This window comes from Rhinatrema bivittatum, chromosome 7 (assembly GCF_901001135.1).
Source record: "Rhinatrema bivittatum chromosome 7, aRhiBiv1.1, whole genome shotgun sequence".
Classification (NCBI taxonomy): Eukaryota; Metazoa; Chordata; class Amphibia; order Gymnophiona; family Rhinatrematidae; genus Rhinatrema; species Rhinatrema bivittatum.
In genome coordinates this window covers 118,566,897-118,593,939 of record NC_042621.1, presented here as the reverse complement: position 1 = coordinate 118,593,939, position 27,043 = coordinate 118,566,897, and the positions used below count along the sequence as shown (strand labels likewise).

The 27,043-nt window shown below is 40.8% G+C and overlaps 1 protein-coding gene across 2 annotated transcripts in view; it reads right to left on the bottom strand.

Annotated features, from left to right (window-relative positions):
- Positions 1-2,187: 2,187 nt before the first annotated feature.
- LOC115095406 (elongation of very long chain fatty acids protein 6-like) overlaps positions 2,188-27,043 on the bottom strand; it is a 66,966-nt gene continuing 42,110 nt past the window's right edge. The window contains exons 2-4 of one of the 2 annotated variants that reach the window (XM_029609011.1): positions 24,316-24,447; positions 19,793-19,944; positions 2,188-7,293 (exon numbers count right to left, since the gene is read on the bottom strand). In XM_029609011.1, the coding sequence (XP_029464871.1) occupies positions 6,872-7,293; positions 19,793-19,944; positions 24,316-24,447 (706 nt within the window). In that variant the 3' untranslated portion in view covers positions 2,188-6,871. The remainder of the gene's footprint in view (positions 7,294-19,792; positions 19,945-24,315; positions 24,448-27,043) is intronic. The other variant, XM_029609012.1, reaches the window with a different exon arrangement.

Genomic DNA, 27,043 nt, shown 5'->3' with positions numbered 1-27,043 from the left:
TGGCACGCTGCAGGCAGACAATAGTCGGCAGTAGTGGTGGCCTTCATTCGCGAGCTGCAGTTTGTGCTCCAAAGAGTGACTCACAGCTTGCATACTGCCAAGTGAGCAGCACCTGATATATGGAGACTAAAGGTTACCTAGAGAGATGTAATATAGGTTATAAGCGGAGTCTGCCCTTCCTCCCTGCCTGAGGCACCAGTGTAATAAGGTGCACCACACTTTACTCCCAATTTAATAAGAGTTTTAGCACACAAAAAAGATGAGCTAAAAACAAGAGTAAAAACATGCACATCCCAATTAAATGAAGGGATTAGCTATTACTCCCCATGCAGACCAGTTTGTTTGGGGTTTGTTTTTTTATACAGCATTACATTTCCAGCACTGAAGCTGAAGTACTCGTCTCTCAGGCCAGAGCTGGAGTAAAATTAATACTGGTTTCTGAAATGTGAATGAAGTTTCAGGTGCTGTGCTAGTATGGTCTTGGAACAGGTATAGCACCATAGACCAGCACTAGCCTCAAGTGGTAAAGTTTGTCATAAAAGAAAGCAGTGCTAAGCATTGGGATACGAGAGTCTGGTACCTTGCACTCAGGAACCCCAGGCAGAGGGGACCAGACAGCTTCTGACCTCCCCTGTGGCTCTCCCAATCTAGAGACCTTACTTGTACTTCTCTTTTCTGCCCTGCCTGCCATTTTTTTAAATGGCAGCAGATCACCCGATATCACCAACTTCAGCTGAACCACTGCCATTTTCAAAATAGTCAGTGGGGCAGAAAGGTGCAGCCATTCTATAATTCAGGTAAGTATATGGGGTCATGGGTGGCGTTTTAAGGGTTCTCTGGGTCCAAGGCACAGTTCCTCTGGCTTGCAGATGCAAAGTTGGGCTATCAAGTCTCCAATTTTTTCTGGAGTTAAAAACAATACTGAAATTAATGCACTTAGTTTTTACTACACACAGCTCAAGTAAAAAGGTACACTATGCTCAGCATTTTTTTTTTTAAACTCCTGATGCATTTGCATACCATTTACTTACTGTATCAGGTAGTAACTTGTTTTTTTACCTCACAAGTAAACAGAATGTGCCCCAAATTTTAGTACACATAGGAACCAGTGGTGCTCATTTATGTCAGGGGTGGGTAAGTCCTGCTCTCTAGTACCACAAACCAGTCTGATTTTCTGGGGCTCCATAATGCACACACATGATATATATTTGCATACAATGGAAACAGCGAAGGCAAATCTCTCATGCATATCCTGAAAACCAGACCTGTTTGCAGCACTCCAGGACCAAGAGTTGCCTATCCCTGATTTAGATGGTGGGGTTTTTTTGTTATATTAAAGATGGGAAAAATCATATCGTGGAAATCGTAGTCTGTCCTTTTAATGACAAAGTCAAAAACTTCTTGCCTGGATTGTTTAAAGTTTATCAAACCACAATATGGGCCATATTTTGCCATACACTTTGGTGGGACGGAGAATTCGAAAGATCTTGTGATGCAAATTCGATATAGATCCAAGCCCAAGCTGCTTTGACTTTTGTCACTAAAAGGCCAGACTATACAATTTCCATGACACACTTTCCCATGTTTGTGTGCTTTGTGTATGAGTGGAGATTCTCCCTTTGGACATTTGCCTTTTAATTTAAAAAGAAAAAGTACATTTAACCACCTATTTATAGTGAAGTCTCTCTCAGATGCCCTTCCTGGCCAATTTCATAAGAAATTATATTGAAGTTAGAAATAATGAAGATCCCCCCCGATCATACACCAAGGCAGCTCTGGGACCCTCACTGGCCCAAGGGCACCACCATGTATCTGTGATTTTTAAAGCATGCTTGCACAGAAAACTCTTAACCCAGGGCAGGCTTTCAAGATGTACCTAATGAATATGCATGAGATATTTGCATGCACTACCTCCAATATATGCAGACCTCATGCATATTCTTGAGTGATAGCCTGCAAATTTGACTAGCTAGGGCCCTGGTCCAGTTTGAACATTACTCACCAGGTCACAAAGAAAAACTACTCAGAATCTGTTTCTCTGTCCAATTTCTAATCCTTACTCTGTGCGTGACCTTGGGTAAACCCCTCACGATAGCTAAAGTGGAAAATTCAAATTCATGGCTCAAGTCTTCAGATTTGTGTTCTACCACACCCCTCCCTTTCTATAAACAGAGAACTGCAGACACATGACATCACATGACATTTATTAACAAAGATTAAAAATATAAATATACATACAAGCAAAAAAATACCCGTCATTCAACAACTTCACATTTAAATTATTCATTTCAAAAACGTTTTCTATCAAGAAAATATAATTTCATACAAAAATATAAAATTGGTTAAATCAGAGACCAACAACCATTATTTATTAATCAGTCATTTCATCTTGCATGATCGCGTCTATCCCCAAACCCTCAAGGATGGGCTTCCCCGACCATTCCCAGCCCACACATGGCATCCTAGGGATCCCCCATCCCTTCATTCTCAACCTTTTCTGTATTTTCTTTGAAGCCCTTTCTTCCCAAATGCAAAGATAAGCAACTGTATATTGATACAACCTACATGAGACACTCTGGAGAAATTAAATTGATTTTTGCACATTTGAAGCAGTTAATGATCCAATAACCAAGCAGTGGAACTATTGCTTTCTTTACTCTGCACACAAGTCATCCTAGGAGCTCAGAGGAGAGTTTAGACCAGAGCGTCCCAAATGTGATCTGGTGGCCTCACAGCCAGTCAGGTTTTCAGGATAGCCACAATGACTACACAGGATATATTTGCATATACTGGGTCTCTAATATATTCAAAAAGTATTTCATGCATAGCCTCTGTGGAAATTCTGAAAACCCAACTGGCTGACGCTCACCAAGACAAGTTTGGGAAGCCCCTGGTTAGATCTATTTGCCAGAAATTGGCCAAGTAGCAATTTCCTGAACATTACAACACCCCAAAATCAAACAAACATTGTATGCAGGGCTGTATATCTGACATGGAAGCCACAGTAATTATGGAACAAATCCGTGACAAACCACACATCACACCGAGTCCTTTCTAAAGACCTTGAGCCAGGGACATATTTACTAACCAGCCAAACAAACAAGTACCTATGGGCAACCATCATGCTGTGTGAGTTTTACTTCAGCTGTGGGGTCTTATCTGAACAAGTTACAGGGGCAGAAAGAGTAAGCTGCTGTCCACATGCTTAAGAGCAGCCACAGGTGTACATCCAGTACCGCTAGAACCAGACTGGAATTTTCTGCCCCTGGCCACATCAAAAAGCCAGTCCCTATTGACAAGGCAGCTCTTTGCTAGCCATGCACACTTCATTCCACAGGACTCTGCTATCGCTAGAACCCAATAGCTAAGACATAAGCTCTTTTTCCTGGATTATATTTTATTACATTTTGCAAAACATCACCAGTTTTCATTGAAATGCCCAGGATTTATTTTTTCTAATCAATTTTGGCTCAGAATCTGAAAGCTCCTGTTCCTGGCAATTAAACAGCCTAGTTACAAAGTAAGAATGCAACCCTGCTGGCGCTAATTTCACCCTTGCCCGTATTGTCAATATCTAGGACCAGCACATCCAATGTGTCGACTCCTACCTCTCACATTAGGACTCCTTAATGAAGAAAAAAAAAAACCATGCACTAGATTTAAAAACATAAATTACCTTCAAGTTTTATACCCAGAGTTCTGAAAACAAATACTTTTTTAAATTACTTTCACCCAGACTGTGAATTAACACTGAAAAATTAGCACTGGGGGAACCATTTCATCTAAGGCATTTACTTGGGAACGTTTTGGTTTGTAAATGCAAGGAAGCAATGTTTTAAATTGTAAGTAGAAAAAAAAAATCCCAGTAAAATTGGCAGAGAGAAACATTAAGAAATATGTTCTCTATGATCTAATACTCTAGTAGCTGTTTCAGTCCTAGAAAAAATGGCTTTTTGCAAGAGCAGTCACCCTTGCAGAGGTCAGAGAGAGTTAACCAGACTTTCCAGCTAATCCCCTCAAACCTTTTATGGAATCAATTTAAGAATTATCCAAAATTGACATTCACGAGTTCAAATATGAATGGGCCTGTGAGATCTTAAAAGCTCATATACATCATCTTCAGTTAATTCTTATGCTGCCCAATTAAAAGAGGTACTGCAACCTGTAAAGCATCCAAAATAATAGTTTAAGAAACCCCATATGGCATGAATATCTGCAAAGTGTCTCAGGTACAATGAGAACTCTGAAGAATATTGGATCCATCCATGCTTTTATCAGAGCAAAGTTAGCTATAGTCCTTATGTGAATACAGCAAGTTCAGTATTACCACACTGCTAGAACGTCATTATCTACCTACAAAGCAAATGAGATGGAAATACAAATTTGAATGATTGCAAGTGATATCCCATGAAACATTACCATTACATGATACCTTCCATCTGGACTTCAGAGAAAGCAGGAAGGATGACGCCAGAAGAAATCTGTTATGCTAAGACATTTTTGCATTATTGTGATCACCCTTTCCTGCAGCTGAGCTTTTAGCGATTCACGGGTTCATCTCTCTTTCCCACATAATGACTCTCTGCTGGATGATTAGACTTTCCTACAAGAGTTGCCAAAAGGTTGCCACATCTGAGAATCAGTCTTACTGTGAAAGGGCAAAAGCAGTAGACAGGGCTTCCCAAGCTTGCCCGCACGATCCCAGAGTCAATCAGGCTATCCCACAAGGCAAATGCATGAGAACTTTACTTATACTGGGTCTCTAATGTCTGCAGGTTTCTCTCACGCATACTGACTGTGGAATTCCAGACAGCCAAACAGGTTGTATGGGTACCAGGAGAGGTTTGAGAAGCCCTTCTGTTGCCCCCAGTATTTCATTTCAAGGAAAAGCAATATTTATATTTTCCCACAAAAATAGTGGTTAAAGAAAGGAGTTACTATCACACTGTTCTGGACTACCTATGCAATGTAATAGATTAGCTATCAAGCTGTGCAATAATTAAACTAACATGTTCCAAATGCATAACTAAATTTTTTTAAAAATAAAATACCAATTTTTTTTTAGTTATTTTGTGTGTTGAGTTGTTTTTTCAGACAGTGCGACAGTGAAAGACTTGGTAAGTGATATTCCAGCTTTTTAAAGACTGCTTTCAAAAGCTCAGTTTATGAATGAACTAGTCACTTAACTCTCTTAAACAATATTCCCAGAACATGTGCTTTTATTTATAAAATGTATAACCAGGATAAAAACCATACTTTCTTTTCAAGCAGATTTAAAGTAAATGTATCACTTTAGTTAGTTTGCTGTTTAACTAGCTAGTTCCATTTAAAAAGTGGTGTTTATAAGACTGCATGCCAAAACACTTTGATCCTGACAGGTTCTCTGTTCTTGACAGCTTTTATTAAAACATTTGGGTAGATGAGACCTAATACAAGGAGCCTGGGATCTCTTCCCATGCAATTCTTTTTAAAACCTATCTATAGTTATGCACTCACCTTTCGCCTCCCCCATCCCCACAACACCCTACAATCTTGTTACTATGCCACATAGGCAATGGCCATTTTCACAAGATATTAAATTAAAGGCCAAGGCTTCGTGAGAGGGGGCAATAGGAACACTGAACAACTGGACTTCCATGTACTGTACTTGTTCCAACCCTCTTCCACCCTCTCCTGGATACTGAAACCTAGGGGAGGGGATTTTTTTTCCTAGAGAGAGTTTCTCTTTTAGAAGGTTGGGAGCAAATCCTAGTAAATCAGGCCCTTGCACCCATGCAAAGAAACGAGCTTTAACCATATCTTTTTCTAGCACTATGTTCTCAGTAAAACCACAAGCACAGCTCACTGGTCCTTTCATTTGTTTTGGTAAGAGCACAGTATCATAATTGTGAGGTATTCAGAATAAAGAAGCAGCTAGATCACCTCCTGTGTAAAAAAGCACCCCTCTATTAACTTCCCTAGGTCAGCAACAAAGAGTTAGTCTTGCTTTTGAAGCTTCCCTTCCCATAAGAATTTCTAGGGTTTCTCATCTAGCTTTGCAGACGCAGTTTACTGGATTACGAGTCCTAGAATACGTCAGTTCAAGAGTGATTGGCTCAGTGGCTGGAGTTAGATGGCCGAACCATAGAGGAAGGGGGGAGGAAGGAGGCCATCTTTGCAGACGGCTACTACTAGATGCAAGAAAACACAACTCCCCATAGAGGGGATTGCATATATTCTCATCCCTCATGAGGTAGAATATTCCCTACAAACATGAATGTGGATCTTTACTTCCCAATATAATAGATGATATTAACGTGGGAGACAGAAAGAATTCTCTCCTTTGAAAGGTTTCTTTACATCATGTTTTGTCTCACTCTGGAAGCAAAGTGGGTGTTAACCATAGGGGAATGTCTAAGCATTTTAAGGACTTAAAATGCCCCACTTCAGACAGAGTGCATTGATTTTTTTTTTCAAAGAAATGATTAGAGCAAGAGTCTTTTCTATCAGTTCCTATCAGACATTAAAATGAGAACAAGCTGCTAGATGGAAATTCACAAAATGCAAATAAACAAAAAATAAAGTTGGATCAAGTACTTTTTCTTCTTTAAATCATGCCAGACTAAATTTTGGGGGGAGATGCCCAAGAAAATATATCCCACTAATGAGGTCAGCATGTCTCAGCAAGCCGGAGGGGGTAGGGGTAGAAGGGTGTATGGTAAAGAGGGGCTCGAACATCCCATCAATAAGTGCCAGGATGCTGCCAGAAATGATAAATTTCTCCAACACAATGCCTGCATCTGCTGCTAAAGTAGGCAAGTGGGACAATTTCCTAAGACATGAATCGGGTCTGCAGGCTTTGCCAAATAGCATACAAAACAGCATGAAGAATTTAATCTGCTTTTGGTCTTTCCTTCCCTTTTAGGTATGCCTTGTAGAAGAAGCTGCAGAAAAGCAGTAGGTAGCTGAAGTACATCACAGATGACCAGAATATGTTCTCCCAAGTGCTTGGGCAGGTGCCATCCTGCATCCAGGAGTATACCAGGACGTTTACTGTCGTGCCCATCACCATCTGCAAAATCTGGGTGAGAGTGATGAACATGGCACAAAAGCGGGGCACATGAAGTTGTGCAGCACGCAGCGTATAGTAAGAGTACATGACTGCGTGCACAGCATAGTTCATGGTCATAAACCAGCCGCCTCCAGCCACCATGTCCTTGTAGGTATACCAAGTGTACAGCAGCACTGTGATGTGGTGGTACCAGTGCAAGAATATCAATTTCTGCTTACGGAGCACAATAAAAAGTGTGTCACCTGTGGAGAAGATAGAAAGACAGGTTATTAGGCCTGAACCACAAGAGCCCAAAGAATGCATTTCTTGAAATACACAGATCATGAGACTGGAATATGGTATCAGCTTGCATCAGATTCAATGAGCTCTAAAGTTCTACTCAAAGAGTCAGTATCAGCATCACAGCCAGTGTAGGAGCTAGTGAAAGGGACTATTCACATAAGACCACAATGGAGGACAGTTTCTGGTGAAATAAACATGCCAGCCAAGATTGAAGGAGGCTGAGGCCACCCAATGATCTCGTGCTCTGCACAAACAAGAAACCATACGAAAAAGTGAAATCTTTAACCCCTTAAATGAACATATATGGGAAATGCTGCTTTATCTACTCATTTCTCTAAATGTGAGAGATGGATGGTGGTAGTTTCACATATTTACTAATCAAGGTACCAACCTGGTTACCTAATAGTCAATTGTTTATAATCTTTAACTGCTCACCAACCACCCTTATTTGATAGTTGCAGTTGCACAAACTAATTTTTTTAGAAAAATCAATACATTTGTTTCATACATCGCCACCCTTGCATCTTCAATACATCTATATTCTTTTTCCCTCACACCAGTCTGTATAACAAATAAGAGCTCTTATATATATCTTTGCTTCACCTGTGATTACCTTGCTTGTCGTCACCCAACATGGCCAAGTTTCGGAGATCTTCCTTCATCAGGGGAACAGAATTACCGAGAGCAGTATTGGATTTATACGTTACAAACCGAATCTCCTAGGGGTTTGAATGAAGAACTTGATTGGCTATCGTTGGTTTGATGAAGTTTGGGTTTTTGGGGTTTTTTTTAGCATTTGATTGGTAGCTTCCAAGTCACATGGTAGCATATAATTGGAGTGTTTGAAACAGTTTTCACACATCTTTGAAGGTTATTAGAGCCGCTGGGTGTATGAAACAAAAAAAAAAGATTGTTGGATGTATACAGCAATTCCCCTGATGAAAGAAGATCTCCGAAATTTGGCCATGTTGGGTGACAATAAGCTAAGTAATCACAGGTGAAGCAAAGATATATATGAGAGCTCTTATTTGTTATACAGACTGGCATGAGTGAAAAAATAGATGTATTGAAGATGCAAGGGTGGTGATGTATTAAACAATGTATTCATTTGATTTTAGGAGATACATACTATGTAAAAACCTTTTGTATTAAAGTGTTTTTATTGAGTGTAATAAACAGTTAAACTCGTACAAAATGTGTATGTGGTTATACAATTTGTGCTATACAACAATAAGCTCATGGTATCCATGATGTGTTACAAAACCACCAGCAAAATCAACACTCATTTCTCTTTTCTTTCCCTATCCCTCCCTCATCCCTCTGCTCTTTAGACCAAAAATCCCAAGAAACATGGGAATACAGAAACTACATAAAATACAACTCAGCATTCCTCCACCCAACCCAGCCGTAGGGCTACACTTTCTGCTATCATCTAAAGGATTGACCTTGTCTTAAATACGAAGCACTTAAATCGAGATTGCTAGGGAGGCACCTTTGCCTGCCAAGTAACATAAGGATCCCAAAGCTTTTGAAAAGCCTGGAGAGTCCCCTGTTTACATGCTGTAATTTTACCAAGTTTGAATACAAGGGATACTTTCTTCTGCACCTCCATCAAAGTAGGTACATTTGAAGTCCCCCAATATTTGGCCACAATACAACGTGCTGCAACAAAAACATAATAATCCAGACACTTTGGTGAGAGTGCCTGCAGAGTCTCGGAGATGTATAGCAAAACTCACTGTGTAAAATTTTATATGCAAAAGAATTTCTAAAAAATTAGTTTGTGAAACTGAAACTATCAAATAAGGGTGGTTGATGGGCAGTTAAAGATTATAAACCATTGACTATTAGGTAACCAGGTTGGTACCTTGATTAGTAAAATGTGTGAAACTACCACCATCCATCTCTCACATTTAGAGAAATCAGTAAACGAACTTATATGTGAAATACTGCTTTAAGGGTTTAAAGATTTCACTTTTTCTGTATGGTTTAATGTTAGCCCAATGAGTAGAGATTTTATCAGTTGGTTGGTGTGTCCAACAAGAAGCCAGACAGTTTGATTCCCACCTCAGCCTTCTGGTCCTTGGACTGCTGACACCTAAAACTAAAGTAGTGCTCTCAGCTGTTGTGGCTATTGCTTTACTGTGTCAATCACCTACAGTAACAATCAGCCAAAAGAGCAGCTCATCAGCAAATGGCATAATGCTCTGTCAAGCCATTCCTACAGTATTTGGTTGATTTTTGGAAAATGATGCTGGAGAAAAATCACAACACACATTCTGGGCAATATAACAACTTGACTTGCTCCTGGTTAAAAATCAAACCCCCTAAAACAAATATCAGACTTCAAGGGGAAAAAATAAATCTTCCAGTGCAAGTGAGTTTTGTGTCACTTAACATTGTTGCTGGACAGTGCCGCTAGGATATGAGAGTGCTGTGCTTTTTCTGGACCCAATGAATATGCAGCACCCATGGCACTCTGACCACAGGGAATACATAGTACTGCTGCTTTCATCACTCCTCCTCCCTCCAATTTGTTTTTAAATGTGCTACTTACTAACTTCAGTGTCCCTTAGTATTTGTATTTTTGAAAGCGTATAAGAACGATTCACATTTACCCTTTCTATTCCTCACATGATTTTATAGACCTCTATCATATCCACCCTCAGCCATCTCTTCTCCAAGTTGAATAGCCGTAACCTCTTTAGCTTTTCTTCCTAGGGGAATCATTCTATCCCCTTTATCATTTTGGTTGCCCTTCTCTGTACCTTTTCTAATTCTGCTATATCTTTTTTGCGATGTGGTGACCAGAACTGCACACAATAATCAAGATGAAATCGCACCATGGAACAATACAGAGGCATTATGATATTCTCTGTTTTATTCTCCATTCTTTTCCTAATAATTCCTAGCCTTCTAATTTGCTTTCTTGGCTGCTGCTGCACACAGAGCAGAATATTTAAACATTATCAATGAAGACACCTAAGACCCTTTTCCTGAATGGTGACTCCTAATGTGCCAGCCAGCACCATTTTTACATACCAGTTAGTGGATGACTCCTGCCCAATATTGACAATGAGGTTCAAGGGGGTGTCAGTTTTAAAAGTTTAGATTGCCAGAGGAAGCATGGCTTTTTTTGGTGGAGAAGGGGGCCTGCGATAGAGTGCAAGACTAAGTTTCTACAGGTTTTTGGTTGCTGGGAAAAAACATTGTTAAAAAAAAAAAAAAAGAGAACAACAAGGAGAGGGGTAGCACAGTAATTGTTCACACAGGCCTACAAAAATGCTAGCACCGGCCCTGCCTGCAGCCACCGAGGGATCTCACCCCACTCCAGTGGTAGAGGAGGATGATTGACTGAAAGGGAAAGGGGGCCAGGGATTGAGAGAAAGGAGGGGTGAGTGGGATAGTGACTGGGAGGGAAGAGGGGTAAGTGAATGAGACTGAAGTGGAAGAAGGGAGTAAGAAGAGAGGGTGGAGGGGTAGGTGTGTGTCAGAGAAAGACATTTTGTCTATTTCCTCCTCCCCTCCTATTCCATGCCAATCTCAGGGTGACTGAAAATCAGAAGTTCCCAGCTATGGAGAGGGGGAATTTTTTTTAGCCTTATCAGTTTTATTGTATTGAAATATTGTATTGATTTTTTGGAAATGTTTGAAATCTTATTTTATCCTTATTTATTGAAATACAGTTTTTATTAGTATGGCTTACTATTATGACTGACTTATATTTCTTGATTTTATGAGAAATGATGGTTTTGCATTATTGCACTGCGTAAGTCTGGCAGGGATGGGAGAGTAGGACTGATATTCCCTCTGTTTCTCGGAGATGGGAAGAATTTGATTTCTTGATGGCATTTTTGGGAAAGGTGCATCTGAATACTTTTTTTTTTCTTTTTTTTTTTTAAACACAGAACAGGGAAAACTTGGAAGTTTTACATCGCAGTCCTTGGCTCTTGGTCTCATTCTTTTTCAGCGGCTGATTTTGTTTGCTTGCAGTACCACACAGGGAAGGGGCAAAGGAAACTTTTGGCGGCCTGACTTCAGGCAGGGAAGCTTCTGCCTCAGAGGAAGCTGACAAGTTAGTAAGTTCATTTCTTTTCTGGGGTTTGTGGCTTTCTGTGACCACAGACATTTTTATAAGGAGGATGGGGAGGCAACATAAATGCACTGCCCCTGGGTACCACAGACCCTTGGTACTCTCCTGCATCTACCCTTTGGGATCCTGCCAGGTACCTGTGACCTGGATTGACCACTGTTGGAAACAGAATCCTGGGCTTGATGGACTTTTGGTCTGACCCAGTATAGCAAATCTTATGATGTTATGTAGCACATACAATTTTAATAGTTTATTAGTTTCCAATAGCAGGTCCGCAATTTCATTTTTCAGTTCTTTCAGCACTCTGGGATGTATTCAGTCTGGTCCAGGTGATTTGCTACGCTTTAGTTTGTCAGTTTGCCCTAGTACATCTTCCGGGTACACGGACTTGTTTCAGTTCTTCTGATTCATCAGCTTTGAATATCATTTCTGGCATGGGTATCTCTCTTACATCTTCCTCAGCGAATACTAAGAATTCACTTCGTCTCTCTGCCATGGCTTTGTCATTCCAAAGTCCCTTTTACCCCTTGATAATCAATGGTCCAACTGACTCCCTCGCAGTTTTTTTACCTCAATTGTAATAAGTTTTTGCTTCCATGGCAAGCTTCTTTTCAAATTCTTTTTACCTTCCTTGTCAATGCCTCAATGTAAAGATAGTGTGGTTACAGGTCACACTATCTCACGAGATATTATGTAAACCAATGTGATACTCTGGGGTGAATATGGTACATATAAAAACAAATAATTAAAATAAAATGCTTGCCACGAACTTGCCAGTGCTTATGGAGTTTCCCCGTTTTCTTCATTTGGATCTTTTTCCCACTTCTCGAAAGATGTTTTTAGCTATCATAGCCTCTCTCACCTCACCTTTTAACCATGCCAGTAGTCGTTTAGCCTTCCTTCCACCTTTTCTAATGCGTGGGATTCATCTGGTCTGGGCTTCCAAGATGGTATTTTTTAAACAAGGTCCATGGCTAGTGTAAATTCTTAACCTTTGCAGCTGCTCCTTTCAGTTTTTCCTAATCAATCAATTTCCTCATTTTACCAGTCACCTTTTTGACAGTTAAATACTGTCGTAGTAGATTTCTTGTTTGTGCTCCCTCCAGTTAAGTGAAATTTGATAATGTTGTGATTACTGTTGCCAAGTGGCTCCGCACCAAATCTTGTGTTCCACTAAGGACTGGGTCCAAAATAGTTTCCCCTCTTGTTGGTTCTTGTACCAACTTGCTCCATGAAGCAATGATTTATTTCATCTAGGAACTTTACCTCTCTAGAATGTCCTGATGTAACACTCATCCAGTCAATACTGAGGTAACTGAAATCCACCGTTATTATTGTGCTGCTGATTTTGTTAGCTGCCCTAACTTCTGTTAGTATTTTGTCTGTTATAGTTCATTTTGACCAGGTGGACGGTAATACACCCCATTACTATCCATAAAGATTCAACATTACATTTTGTTTCCTGCAGAATATTTATCCTATTTGACTCAATGTTATCTAACATATAGTGCCACCCCTCCACCAATTTGATCCATCCTAATCATTTTGATATAATTTGTACCCTGGTATCAGTGTCCCATTGGTTATCCTCCTTCCAACAGGTCTCAGATGCCAAATTAGATCTACCTCTTCAGCCAGTGCTATACACTAACTCATCTTATTTTTCAGACTTCTAGCATTTGTATACAGACATTTCAAAGTATGATTTTGTTTGTATTAATAACCTGCTTATAAGTTGACGGGTAATGTGGAATCTTTCTGCTCTTTAATTGAAGATATCTGGTCTACTTTGGCATTTATTGCAACTTCTCTATTGAGATGCACTAATTTCTCTTAGTATCCTTCAAAGATATAACATTCCGAACCATACGCTTCTGAGCGACTGTCAGCTTTCCCCATCATCTAGTTTAAAAACTGCACTCTCCTTTTTAAAAGGTTTGGAACTTAGCTTTTAGAAGTTTGCGTGGCTCTCCTGTTTTTAATCTCCAATTTATATTTTTCCTTGCATTAGAATTGTTCCTTATATCTATAGAGTTTAATTCTTTTTTGTTCTCACTCTCCCATCTTCTGCCCTATCAGTAACCCCTTTTTAATTTTAATATTTTATAATTATATTTCTGACAATAAATTGGTGGTTTGCTTTAATTTTTGGTTTTGATAAGAATGTTTTGATATTTTCCATTGTTTCTAGTATATTACCATAGAAGCATAGTGTTTTATAGCCTTGTAGCAGTGCCTGATTAATCCTGCTGCACTTCCTTGGTATAAATTTCTTTTGCTTCTCAGTTCTGTTTTTTTTTTTGGGGGGGGGGGGGGAGGGGGGTGTTGTATGCATATATGGAACACCATGCCGGTAGAAATCAGATTGGAAAGAGACATCAAAACATTCAGAAAAAATTTTAAAACATGGCTATTTAAGCAAGCATACCACAAAGAGAATCAAGAGTAGAACCCAGGGAACTGTTAGTTGCGGTCAAGCAAACACCCACACAAACACACTCCTTCCTTCTTAAAGTGTGTCTCCTCTCCTATATTCTAATCTCCACCTTTATCTTAAACTTCAAAGAACTAAAGTTAACACCAAACTTTTAGCAGAGTTAGAAATCCTAGACATAACTTATAACACTCACCAAATAGTACTTATTATGATATAATGTTACAGTATTTTTGATGGCACCTGTGTAAGAGCTAGAATTCCAGACACTTTATGCAACATAGTTTTTGTGCCTTATTGTGAACTGTTGTGATGGCACCCGCTTAAAGACGGTATAGAAAAGATTTTAAATAAAAATATATATATTTTAATATAATCTTGGGTTATATTTAGTTATGTTTTGCTTAAGATATTTTTGTTTTTTTAGGGGGGTATTTTTGGTCATGTCTTGTGCTTTAGGGACCATAGCCCTTTGCATATCAATTTCTAATGATCAATACCAGATTTACAGTTGAATAAAGCTAGCTGTTCATGTACTATCATCCACATACTCTGATTTTATGATTTAAGGTAGATACAGTAGCTGAGACCTCTGGGTTATCAGTTCTATATTATGTAGTTGAGGAGTTTATAGTGTGCTTTTTCTGTTTCACAGGTGTATCAGCTATGCGGACCCTGTATATTTGTAGTTTTAATGTTATTCTCCTGATGCAGGCATTGTTGCTGAAACCTGGCCATGTCGGGTTGTATATTTTAATGATATATTTTTGTTGTGTATCACACTGTTTTATCTAACTTGTATAAAGCCTTTTTATATTGTCTTTTTTTTTACATTTTACTTTTAGCATTTATTCATTTCTTTATCGCTGGATTCATCTTTTAGCTCAATAGCATACTACAAAGCTTGGTGGAGCAAGACATTGATGGAGGGGGTGCTTAAGTGTGGGAACGTTCGTACTCATTTACCCAGGAAGGTAGAGGACTAAAAAAAAATGTAGAAAACAAATACAGATTTGAATAATGAGCAATATCCTACAAATGGTCAGGCTTCTATAGCTGACAGCAAGATTAGCAGTATTGACTATAATAATTGGGCAGACTGGATAGGCCAATTTGTCTATGTGCCATCATCTATGTTACCAAGGAGTCTTCTTACTAAAATATATTAACCCTTTCTGCACACTGGATAGGGTAGGAGGGGGTGGGGGCCTAAGGGCTTGCAGCTCCTCGACACCCCTTAGAGGCGACTGCTTGGTCCACAGCAGGTTAGTCTGCTGGGCTTGGAAGAGGAGTGAGCTAGCATTACCATAGCTGGTAACAAAATGTGTTTCTAGGGTCAGTAACAGACCTTTTATGAACTATTCATTAAAGGCTTTACGGCTTTTAGTGACAGGGATTATACAGCCTTCACTTGTGGAAAAATGTCAGGGAGTAGCTATGTGGGGGAAATCAGGAGTCAGGGAGGGAAGAAAGATATTGAAAATGTATTAAGGAAAATAGTTGAATTAATTCCGGGAATGAGAGAGTTTGTGAAATTCAATTCTTTTTCTGTGGGAAAGTGTGAGAGCTGTTTCCTGCAGAAGTAATCAGTGGTGGGTTTTTGTTTTGTTTTTTTTAAACATCAAAGTTTCAGATGCAAATATTGTTACAAAAAGAAGAATAGCTGAGGGTTGCTTTGTCAAACTATTTGCAGTGTCAAAAGAGTTTGAAATAATTGTCTAAGCGGCACAGGTATATAGGAAGGCAGCTGCTAAATAACTCAGTTATGATGGAGTGCCAGCGCCAAAAGCTACTTCTGCTGGTGGGTGAGTGGGGCTTGTGAGTACTGGTTTGCTTGGGAAAGAGTATTTAAAGCTTGCATAATAAAATTAGTTGAGTTGCACTTCTATATGTCTACAGTATATTAAGAAAAATAGAGGGTTGAACTTATTGGGAGCAATTTGTTTTTAAAGATGGATTTATGCACAAAAACTCCAGCTTCTGCACACGAGTCCCCATTTAAAAAAGTCAATGTGGGGTATAATGCACAAAACAAGTTTTGCATGTATGTTTATATGCAACCTAAATAGGTGCTTTGGGGGCAGGGGCAGAACTGGAGCAGGCAACACAAATGTTAAAAAAGAGATGGGAGGTACAGCGTTTCACTCTCCTATGGATTTATACCATCACTGGTTGGCACCGTTTGCGCCAGGGGCAGTACTACATCTTGACGATTGCTCTCTGCCTAATTACATTGCTAGTAGTGTGGTCGTCCGTCCCTTTCGCCAGATGTGGCGTCTCCTTTGTCGCATATTCTCTTTGCAAATGTCATCTACGGCATACCTGCCTATACGAGGATACTCAAAATTCTCTCCCGGAATGACGCAACCCTTATTTAAAGTATGGGCTGACAAAGGTGTGAAATATATGTTCCAACTTATTCAGGAGAACACTAGCCCACCTCAGCTTTTTAGCTTTCAGGAACTGCAAGATAGATATCACCTCCCAACGGTCGGTTTCTATGGTTACCTACAACTGAGACATTTTCTAATGGAGGAACTTCAGGCCAATCCCTCCTTTGCTCTCTGTCAGAAACTGGGTGTTTTCCTTTCGGGAGAGGACGGCAAAAGGCAGAAGTGTTCCCAATATTATTTGGCTCTGCGGCAATCAGCTGGTCTCTCCGTCCTGCATAGTGTAGCGCTTAAGTGGAACCGCTTGCTTCCCACGGAAGTAACGGCAAGGGACATAAAAAGCTGCTTTCAGAAAATTCCTGCTCTAGTCGAAAATGTACCCTTGCGGGAGAAGCTGTATAAGATTTTACATCAGGCGTACTATTCCCAGCTTCAGGTCTTCCATATGGGACTTACTTCTGACCGCCAATGCATGCGTTGCAGCTACCATACCCCCGATTTCTACCATGGGGTCTGGTCATGTACTGTGGTGCAGGAGTTGTGGAGGTCTCTACAGGGTTTGGCGAAGAAGATGTGGGGCCGGACAATCCCCTTAGACCCAGCACTGTGGCTTTTGGGTGTGATAGGCTTGGCAGGAGCTGAACTCACCATTCGCCAACTTCGTCTACTCGACAAATTCTCTTATAGCTAAAGCTACTATCCTGGCTCAATGGACAGAACAGAAACCACAATTTGTACACATTTGGAGAACCAAAATCCTCAGGCTCTTGCACATGGAATTATTGACGGCAAAACAAAAGTCTGTCAAGCAATATGCTGGTACTTGGACTTTATGGTTGGACTATATTGCCCTACTTCCAGCAGACACCACTAACCTTCTTCCCAGCAAGCCTAAGGATGCCTGACTACTGGACCTCTGCTTGTGAGCGGACGGAGGGTCATCCCTTCCAGCATCCCTTTCGGTTTTCATGTCCGTTTTTCTTTTCATCTCAGCTTGACCGAATTTGGATATCACCTTACGCATTGGGATTTCACCTTACAAACTGGGTATCTGTTACTAGGCGGCCTACCTGGTTTAACTGAATAGTCATGCTCCTATGAGTACAGACCAGTAAAGTCCTGTCTTTTGTTTTACAATCATTCTGGATGTCAGACCTGTTAAACATTGTTATTTCTATTGTTCAGGTTCAGTATGATGGTTATTAAGATAATGGGCACTTCGCAATACCAGTTGGGGGGGTGGGAGGGGACACAAATCAGGGGGGGATTCCCCTTGACGGGCGGAAAAACCTGCTTGCATGCTTGAATCCTAGAGATATAATATACGCCTGTTGGGGTTTCCCTGCCGGGGAAAAATGTGCAGTATGTACCGGTTGTTACACCCATTCGGGCATTATCTAGCAGGGTGGTGCAAGTATGTGTTTATGTTCTCCCACTCTGTATGTCTAGTTTTGCATCCATGAAATTCAGTTCCATCTGTTTGGAGTCTATCGTTGTACATGGACCATCTGTTGGGGGGTGTATACAATGTATGCTATTGTATTGGTTTCTGAATATTGTTTTCCCTTTTCTGCCTGAATGTGGGCATGGTTAGCTGTATTACTGCTGTTAATAAAGATTATATACACAAAAAAAAGAGATGGGCTGGCTCCCTTATGAAGGAGGATTAAACAGCATAGTGCTCTTAGCTTTGAGAAGAGGCAACAAAAGGGATATGATATAAGGTTTATAAAGTCATAAACGGGGTGGAACAAGTCTATAGGGGACAGTTATTTACTGTTTCAATTAGTACTAAGATTAGGGGCACTTCATAAACTTAATAGGTAGCAGATTTAAAACAAGCTAGCTGACACTTGTGGAACTTCTCAGAGACCCTTATGAATTGCATGCCCCCCTTCCACTCCAAGCCCCATCACAGTCTGCCTTCCCCCTCCCCACAGCCTCAGGAGCAGCACAGTCTGAATTCTCCCATCTCACCCCCAGTCCAGGCTACTCCCCAGCCCCAGCAGTGTCACCCATGGAAAGTCTCTGGAGACTATTTATTGCCCTCTCCCCTCCAGCCCCAGCATGGACTGCCCTTCCTCCCCTAGCAGCCTCAGCACAGCCTGTACTCCCTCCAGCCCAAGCCCCAGCCACTCTAGCCTCCAGAGATTGGACTCATTTTCGGAGGGCTAGAAGCTCTTTGCACTGAGTGCACGCACACAACACCCATTGCAAAGAAGATTGGAGAGCCCCTCCCCTGTCTGCATCTTAATTTTGTTCAGTTAGCAGCAATTTAAAATTTCTAAGGGCTTAGAGATGTTCAATCTAATCTAAAAGTATTTTTAAACGTAGCTTTATTGTATTATTTGTCAGTGATTCTCCAGAGACCACATTTAGTCATAACTACCTAGTTATACACCTTATTGCAGGTCTTCCCAACCCTGTCCTGAGGATCCCCACAGCGAGTCGAGTTTCCAGGATATCTACATCGAGATAAATTTGCATATACTGAGACTGCATGGTATACAAATTTATCTCAAGCATATTTATTGTGGAAAGTATTTTTTTCAGTCAATACACAATCAAGCTGTGAAACTTACTGCCATAAGATGCAGTAAAAAGGCATCCAGCATAGCTGAATTTAAAAGGGATTTGGACAAAGTTCCTGGAGGAAAAGTCCATAAACCCATTATTAGCCAGGTAGACTTGGGGAAAGCCATCGCTTATCCCTGGAAGTGAGCAACAAGAAATGGATCTACTCTTTGGGATCTGCTGGGTAGCTGTGACCTGGATTGGCCAGTGTCAGGCAGGATGCTGGGCCCAATGGACCTTTGGTCAGACTCAGCAGGCCATATCTTACTTTTTTATGGAGTACTCACCTTAAAAATGCATGACAACATACTTCAGTAAATAGGTCCCCTAAATTACAAACAATGATCATTTTTATAGGTTGTGATGACTATAAGAATTCTCAAAAGATGATGCAGACAAGCTTTCTAAACCTCAAAGGTCCTTCTGCAGATATATGTTTTATTACATTACACATTATAAATTACCACCAGCCAAATTGTGTGTCAATACAGGCTGCACAGGCAAATATATACAATTCTTATATTAACATTTTGAATTTTGCAGAACAAACTATTCAAAGAAGGATCCCATCTATTTCACTGGATTCCTCTCATTCTTAAGCACAAAATGAGAAAACATGCAGAGATATGCAGAAGCTCACAGGAAGAAGAAGATTTTGACAGACATGAAGAGAGAACAGCAACATGGGAATGTAAAAAAAGAAGGAAAAAGAAAGAAGTGAATTTATGATTAGCTGAGGCATTCATTTATTTTAAGATATTATAGTGCTTGGTTATCCTGAGGGTTCTGCTTTTTCCGTTCTATTTGCATCACTGGAAGGAAACAGCCTACACTGGTTTTCGAGGCAGCAGGACCTTTGCCCCATCGAACCCATGCACAGGATCATTCCCTGGCAAGGCCAGTGAAATAGCAGAATGGGTCTACCCAGTCATATACCGCAAACGACAACATTCAAACACACCACTCACCCAGCTCTGGCACTTTGCTCAGAACAAATGCATAGGCCCAGAATTTGCTGACAGGCCCAGTGTAGAAACCCTGGTCGCACACGGACCGCTTGAATCCACTGGTGATGAGGACATGCCCCAGGTACCATCCTGTCCGCAGAGCACCAATGATACTGCAATTAAGAGAATGAAAAGAGGAGGAGAAAGAGTAAACAGTGAATCCCAACAAGCAAATCACTAAATCTACTACACTTATACTGCAAAAATCTAATACAGGCGACCACCTTATAATTAAATGAATGCTACACTTGAGGAAAAGGATGGAAGCAGGGAATTAGTACAACCTTATATGCAGCTCCTAAAATGTTGGGTATAATATGGGATACATCAACAGAAGAATAAAGGGGTTAACACGTTACAAATGACAGGGAGGGAACAAAAGGATTTCAGTGCAGACTCCAGAATAGTTACAGTTCATGAGCTGCAGGGACAAAGGCCAAGTACCCTCAGCACCCTGCAGTACAGTGAAATCTGTTAAAGCATATTATTGCATTTAAAACACACTAGTTTGCAAAAGGAAAAGTACGTACTTTGTTTTAGGGGAAAAAAAGATTCAATGTTTCTTACTGTATATTCAAAATGAGCAAGTTGAAATTTTAGAGAAGCCAGAACACATTCAGATGTCATTACTGTCAAAGATGCCTGGTCACTGGTTAAATGTTTGATCAGTTATCTGTAATCCTGCAGCATATGCCACAGAATCACAGCAAACAAACAAAAAGGATTGCAATACCTGCCTGTATACTGGCACCTCTGCCTCCTTCCAGCTCCACCACCCCCCCATCAGCAGACTGCTAACTGGCTCCAGCCTCCTCCCTCCAACACTAAACCACTCTCCAGCAGCTCAGCTGCCACCGCCTTCCAATACCTCTCTCACACAGCCCAATTATGGAGCCGGCTGCAACTCCGTGTACTTTTGTTAACCACGAGAACACAGCTCCAGCCAGCACCGTGTGTCTAACGGGAAGAGTTGTGCAGTAGCACTATGATCCGTGCCATGAGAAGGGGCCTGAAGAAAGTCCCTATGCATGCCATGCACTACCTAAAACGAAGGAAGGAGGGAAGGAAGGAAGAGAGTCTAGCAGAAAATGAAGGCAAAAGTATGGGTGGAGATGAGAAGAAAAAAAGAAAGAGGTATATTTGGGAGGGGCAGAAACAGGTGGGAGAAAGGTTGGAGAGAGAAGGTGCAGTAATAGAAATGGACAAGAGGAAAATAAGAGAAAGGAAAAAAACAAACCTAAAATGGCAGACATGCAAGAAAACGTAAAAATAAAAAAAAGACAGACTTAAATGTACACAAAACGATAAACTAGTCAACATTGGAAGTTGTGAGAAGCAGTGTACCTTTAATGCTTCAGCCCTAGCTACGCGTTTTGTAAGCTAGACTTGGATGTCAGTTTTATGAAAGTTAGAATAGTGATACCTTCCCCCAGCAGCTTCAGGATTCATTTTTTGGGGCTCTGAATGAACAGCCTGATCCCTTTATACTGAGCTGCCTGTAGCCATCCAAGCTTGGCACTTCCGCCAATATGCCTCACTCACTCTCTGATTCACATCCTACACTCCTCCGCAGTAACTCCCATACCACCTTTCTTTCCCAGGGGTCATTTCCACTTCCTCTCTGGAAACCTCTCGCCCACTCCCAGTGAATTCCAGATCTTCATCCCGCCCTTTCTTCCCTACTAAAAACCTCCATCTCCTACCCCCAACTCTGATTTATTTATCCTGTTTAATACTTCACCTTTCATAGCAAAGCAGTTTACATAATAAAATCAGAAAAAGTATACAACATGCAATATAAACAATCTTAAAATCCCTCCAAATCCCAATCAAGAAAGCTCCAAGCACCCCCAGAACACCTGCAACACACACACATCCATCCATTGCTACAACAGAACAAGAAACCCTATAAAAATAAGGTACGACCACCACCTGTGAACCCTAGCTTGCTGCAGAACTTTACCAACAGAATCAGCATTGCTTCTGCAGCGGAGAATCGTGGGTGGAAGTCCAACCTGTATCCCAAGTTTCTCCAGAGGCCCTTTCAGCAGGCAGGATCATCGTGAGCAACCTCTACAGCCAATGCCCCTCCCGAGCCGATCAAAACAACCATAGCCAATCCTTAATCATTCCACAAAAATAAAGAATCTGTTTCAGTATGAGCCGCGACCTTTCTACATGTACAGGCCAGATGAACACCAGTCAAATAAGGGACAGCTAATAATGCCTGCAGAGATGATCTCAGAGTATGGATTAGCTCATAGAAACTGAACCAAGTGAACAAATATTTAGGGACTCCCAACTGGACGATTCTAAAAACCAAGGACAGAATCTTAAATTTGGATCTGTCTGCAATCTCACAATGCTCTTCTGGAGAGGAAGCAGTTTCATATTATTGTAACCCCTGTAGCAAGGGGCCACCTTCCCAGCCTTGGGGAGCACTGGATAAATTCTGTCTGTCTCTCAGGGAGCAGGCTGGGGACAGGATCTGCTGTAAGACTAAACTCGCTGCAGACAGACACTTCCAAACACTGCATAAACTCCAAAAAAGTAGAAATTTATTTTAACACAAAGTAGGTTTGAATCAGTCTATTTCCATATCCACTTTACTTGCCATCTTGGTCAGATCACAATAAGTCACAGTCCAAAATTAACTCTCTCACATTTATTCCTTGGGCTGCAAGGCTACTCCCTGAGCCTTCCCTGTGATCAGATTTGCATAGGTTACTCCTAACCTCCAGGGTTCAGTTCACCTTTATACACTGTATAGATTCTCTTGTCTTCATAGGGACCTACTCAAATCTACACCACTCTCCTCACGTCAGTGCTCAGTGTCTCTCTGCCCAAATTGAGGACCGAAGGGAGGTCCTATTCACTTTTTACAAGCTGTTTGGATTTCAGACATTTCCCTTCTGGAGTAGCAACAAGGCCAATGCATCTCCCAGTCCATTGGAGCCTGTGCTAATCGAGCCATGTTATGAAATAGCCAACAGGTGCCAGTGATACTGGGTTCAATATCCATGTTGGGCGGGCACTCAGCTCCTTTCTTTAGCGGTTCAAACTTCTGGAGACTATCATCAAAAGCAAGTTAAGTTGAAAGAGTATAGCTGTGTTTAAAAAGGATTGGATAAGTTCTTGGAGGAGAAGTCCATCACCTGCTATTAATTGAGTTGACTTGGAAAATAGCCACTGCTATTACTAGCAACAGTAACATGGGATAGACTTAGTTTTGGGGTAATTGCCAGGTTCTTATGGCCTGGATTGGCCACTGTTGGAAACAGGATGCTGGGCTTGATGGACCCATGGTCTGACCCAGTATGGCATGTTCTTATGTTCTTAACATACGAGTTGGGCTGTGTTATCAAGGGCAGTTTTGGGACAGTGACTTGACTATTTTGTTTTTACTATCAGAAGGGTAAAGTGGTTCACAATGAAAAATGCAGAAAAGTTTTAATAATTGAACACAATATCATGGACAAATTCATATGTTTAAGAGCAAAGATTGTATCTGTCCCTGTTGGAGTTTTAATCTATATTTGGTTGTTACCCCGAGAAGGGATACCAGACACCAGAGTTTATTCAGTAAGCCACAAGATCCCCCAATATCTGTAATTTGTTCTTTCATAGAAAAGGGGGGATAATACAGAGGCCGTTTGTTTTGCTCAGAAATTAATGTCTGTTCTTGGGCACGCATTCATTTCTGAGCGTAAAATGTGCAGATCAGGCGCACATTTGTTTCCTGTATCTGGGCGATTGACTAATAGCCTCATCAACATGCATTTGCATGTGATGAGTGCTATTAGTTTTGGGGGGTTTACACACACATTTTGGATGCGCTAAACCCCTTATTGTATAAGGGGTAGTGGACACACGTCCGACCGCGGGTTAAGCAGTGCGCTGTTTACTGTAATCGGCCTGCCTGAGATTCGGGAGTAGCAGCAGTGAAGGAGCTCTGGTAGCCACATGCAGCAGCCAAGATAACTAAGTGAACAGGCTGCGCTCTTTTGTCTGCTGCCTTTGTATACAGAGAAAGCTGGTCCATCATGACAGGGTCATCTGTGCCCTCAGCCACTCTCATCCTTTGGAAGTGAGATCAGCCATTTCCTACCATCTCTTTTGGCTATGAGCCACGTCCACACTGCCTGCTTCATGGAGGCTGGTGTGTCGTACAACATTTTAATTAATGTACGTTTGCCTTTGGGCACAAAATGGTTGGGAAACTGTTTAATTTTCAGTCATTGCCTATAAGGGCGAAACTATAAAATGCTGCATGTATTTTACTGGAACAAAAGAAGTTACAAAAAACAAAACAAAACATTTTATTCAAGATCATCAAAATCATGCAAACCTCATCCCAACTTCTCACTAACTTTACCCCCTATTTTAGTTCCCTCTGAAGACAGATGCAAAGAGTATTAGTAGGTTGACCTTGCTCCCCTAACTGCAATGTCACAGACAGCAAATATCACAAAATCAGCGATTACCTAAAAAGAGCCAAGCTCAGAGACCACAGGACCAGAGGCGTGCGCAGTTCAAACTTCCGCCTCTCCTTCATGATGTGCTGGCCTCCAAATATTAAGGTGGCATAGACCACAGAGAAGAGAAAGGACTTGTTCCTGGAAAGAAGAAAAGGCTTATTACTGCCATCCTCACTGAAGGAACGTGAAGGCAAGAGAGCCCACATTCAGTTTGAAGATCTATAAAGGTGACTGAAGAAGGTAACAGCCACATCATTTGTTTTCAATTTTAGTTTTAAAAAAAATATTAACATAATATGCCGACAGCTTCATGCAAAAAAAAATTCATTACTATACGTATTAAAAGCAATACAAGTTTACAATTGGGGGCAGGACTTAAGAGAAAAAAAGTTTACCATGATACAAAAAAAGTTGGATCATAATACAAATTTAGCCACCAAATGACCAACAAAGAACAATCAAACGAGACCAGGACTAGCCCCTTGGTTATGTGGAGTTGAAGTAATCTTCCTAGATTTGCTTTTTAGAAAGAAAGATGGCCAGCCTTCTCCCAGAATTACCACATTTATTATTTTGTCCTGTAACTAACCGGGACTATTAAAAGAATTACAGATTTTCTGTCCCAGTGCAATCTTCTTGCCTGCACATACCTGGGGCTTTAAAGAGGGAGGGGGAATGAGTACATCTGCACATTGGGGGCTATTTTCATTAAGCTGTAGAGTGCCAGAGTACACAAGGACTTTTGTACCTTATACACTTAGCAAAAGAAAAACCAAACTAGGATTGTATCTTTGAAAATCAGCTTAAAAAAAGAAGGGGTACGTGGTACATAAGCTGTGCACTCTGCCCGAGTATTATGGGAGAAACCATGCATGTATATTTGGAAGTTATATGCACACAGTTTATTCCCCCCAGCATCAACTACTTTAAAAGTGTCTAAATATACTCACAGAGCGAAACTAGACAGCTCCCTCACCAGGAACATGTTAAATCATGGGATCGAGATGCCTAACTGATTAGGTGGCAAAATCCCTTTTGAAAATAGTCTTCAATTTTGATAAACAATTTTTTTTTGTTATTACGCTACAGTAAAATAAAACTAGCACTAAAGACTTATGAAATACTATCTACCTACAAAGAGCAGAACAGACCTAGGGGAGGACGTGGATTTGTGAACAATAGATCAATTACAAGCCTTTGGAGCAGCAATGTTACTCGCAACAAAAAAAAAAAACTTGCCACAAGTAAGGAAAGTCAACTCTCACCATACCAAGGATGAAAAACTATTAGGTAGGATGCCAAAGGTGATCCCATCACCGATTGGATAATATATCAGAAAAAAATAAGCAAAGAAAACAATTGTTGGACAAAATACTGAGGAAAGAGACAGGAGCTGGAGCCTGAATCCGTTAGAATTTGCTTTGCTCGTCTTTTCTGAAATAGAAGCCTCCTCACTGTGTAGTTGTGAAGCTTTTCCTATTTGTGGCAGGTATTTACATTTTGTCATGAGCGGTACCTGCACCTGCTACACATAGATGATACATAGAGGACTACAGACATGGAATATTATAAACAATTGGTCATTAAAGCTTAGGCACACAAAAATAGGCAAATATGCTATTTCTTTTTAAAAAGGATAATGCACAAAAATGTGCAGTAAGACGGCATAGACACTGCAATGGGCATAAAAGAGAAATGAAACTGTAGTGAACATGTTCTTTGCTGCAACCAAGTGGTCTCAGTTTGGTACACAGGAGCCACCGACAAACATTTTTTTAGCCACTCATCTAACAACTCAAGAATGCTTTTGCTCAAGAGAGCTGTACTCTGTGTATAGTATGGTATTTCAAAATAATGCAGAGCAAGTACTACCATCCACAATGCCTGTCAATAAAATTGGCGAAGTGTTGCTATGCATTCTTCAAAAAGTCATAATGATAGTGACAAGAAGGCATACGGAATAAGAACTGAACTGCATTTAATTTTATTTAAAATATTTATATGCCACCCAAATCACTGCAACACTGAGTGGCTTCACAATGAACATTCATAAAAATGAACACAAATACAATGATATGAACACCATCAGGCCGATGCAATATCAGCGCATAAAAGACGTGCGTCACAACTGGGCACATATGTTTTTTGAACGCACGCACTGCCTATTGCATTGAGCATTGGGTGGCTCAATGCAATAGGCAGACAAGCTGCCGCGCTGAAGGGGATGTGTAATAGGTAATTTGTGCATCCCTAGCTCTCTGTATCAGATGCCCAGAAGTGTCCATGTGTCTAGAACAGCCTGGCCAGAGCTCCCTCCCATCACCACCAGCAGGGCTGTTCCTGATTGGTCCTTTTCACAGATATCTGTCAGTGAAAAGGACCAATCCCCTTTCAGGACAGCCTTCTGAAAGGGGATTGGTTCTTTCACTGACATGTGAAGGTGAATGGACCAATCAGCAGGAAGTAAAGGTGTGAATAAATTAATATCAATTGCCTGATGTTTAATATTAATATATTCATTCCATCACTTACTCCCGGCAGAAGTTCCGATTGGGCCCGACCTTGGGGATGCTGCTTTCTGTGGTTCCCCCTATGAGGGAGCACAGAAAGCAGGATTTTCTTTTTAAGCAGCCTTTGAGCTGGACATAGTTTTCTGTAGTTCCTCCTATTTAGTATTGCTAGGAAATTAACAGGAGGAATCACAGAAAGCAGGATTTTTTGTTTTTTCCCCCAT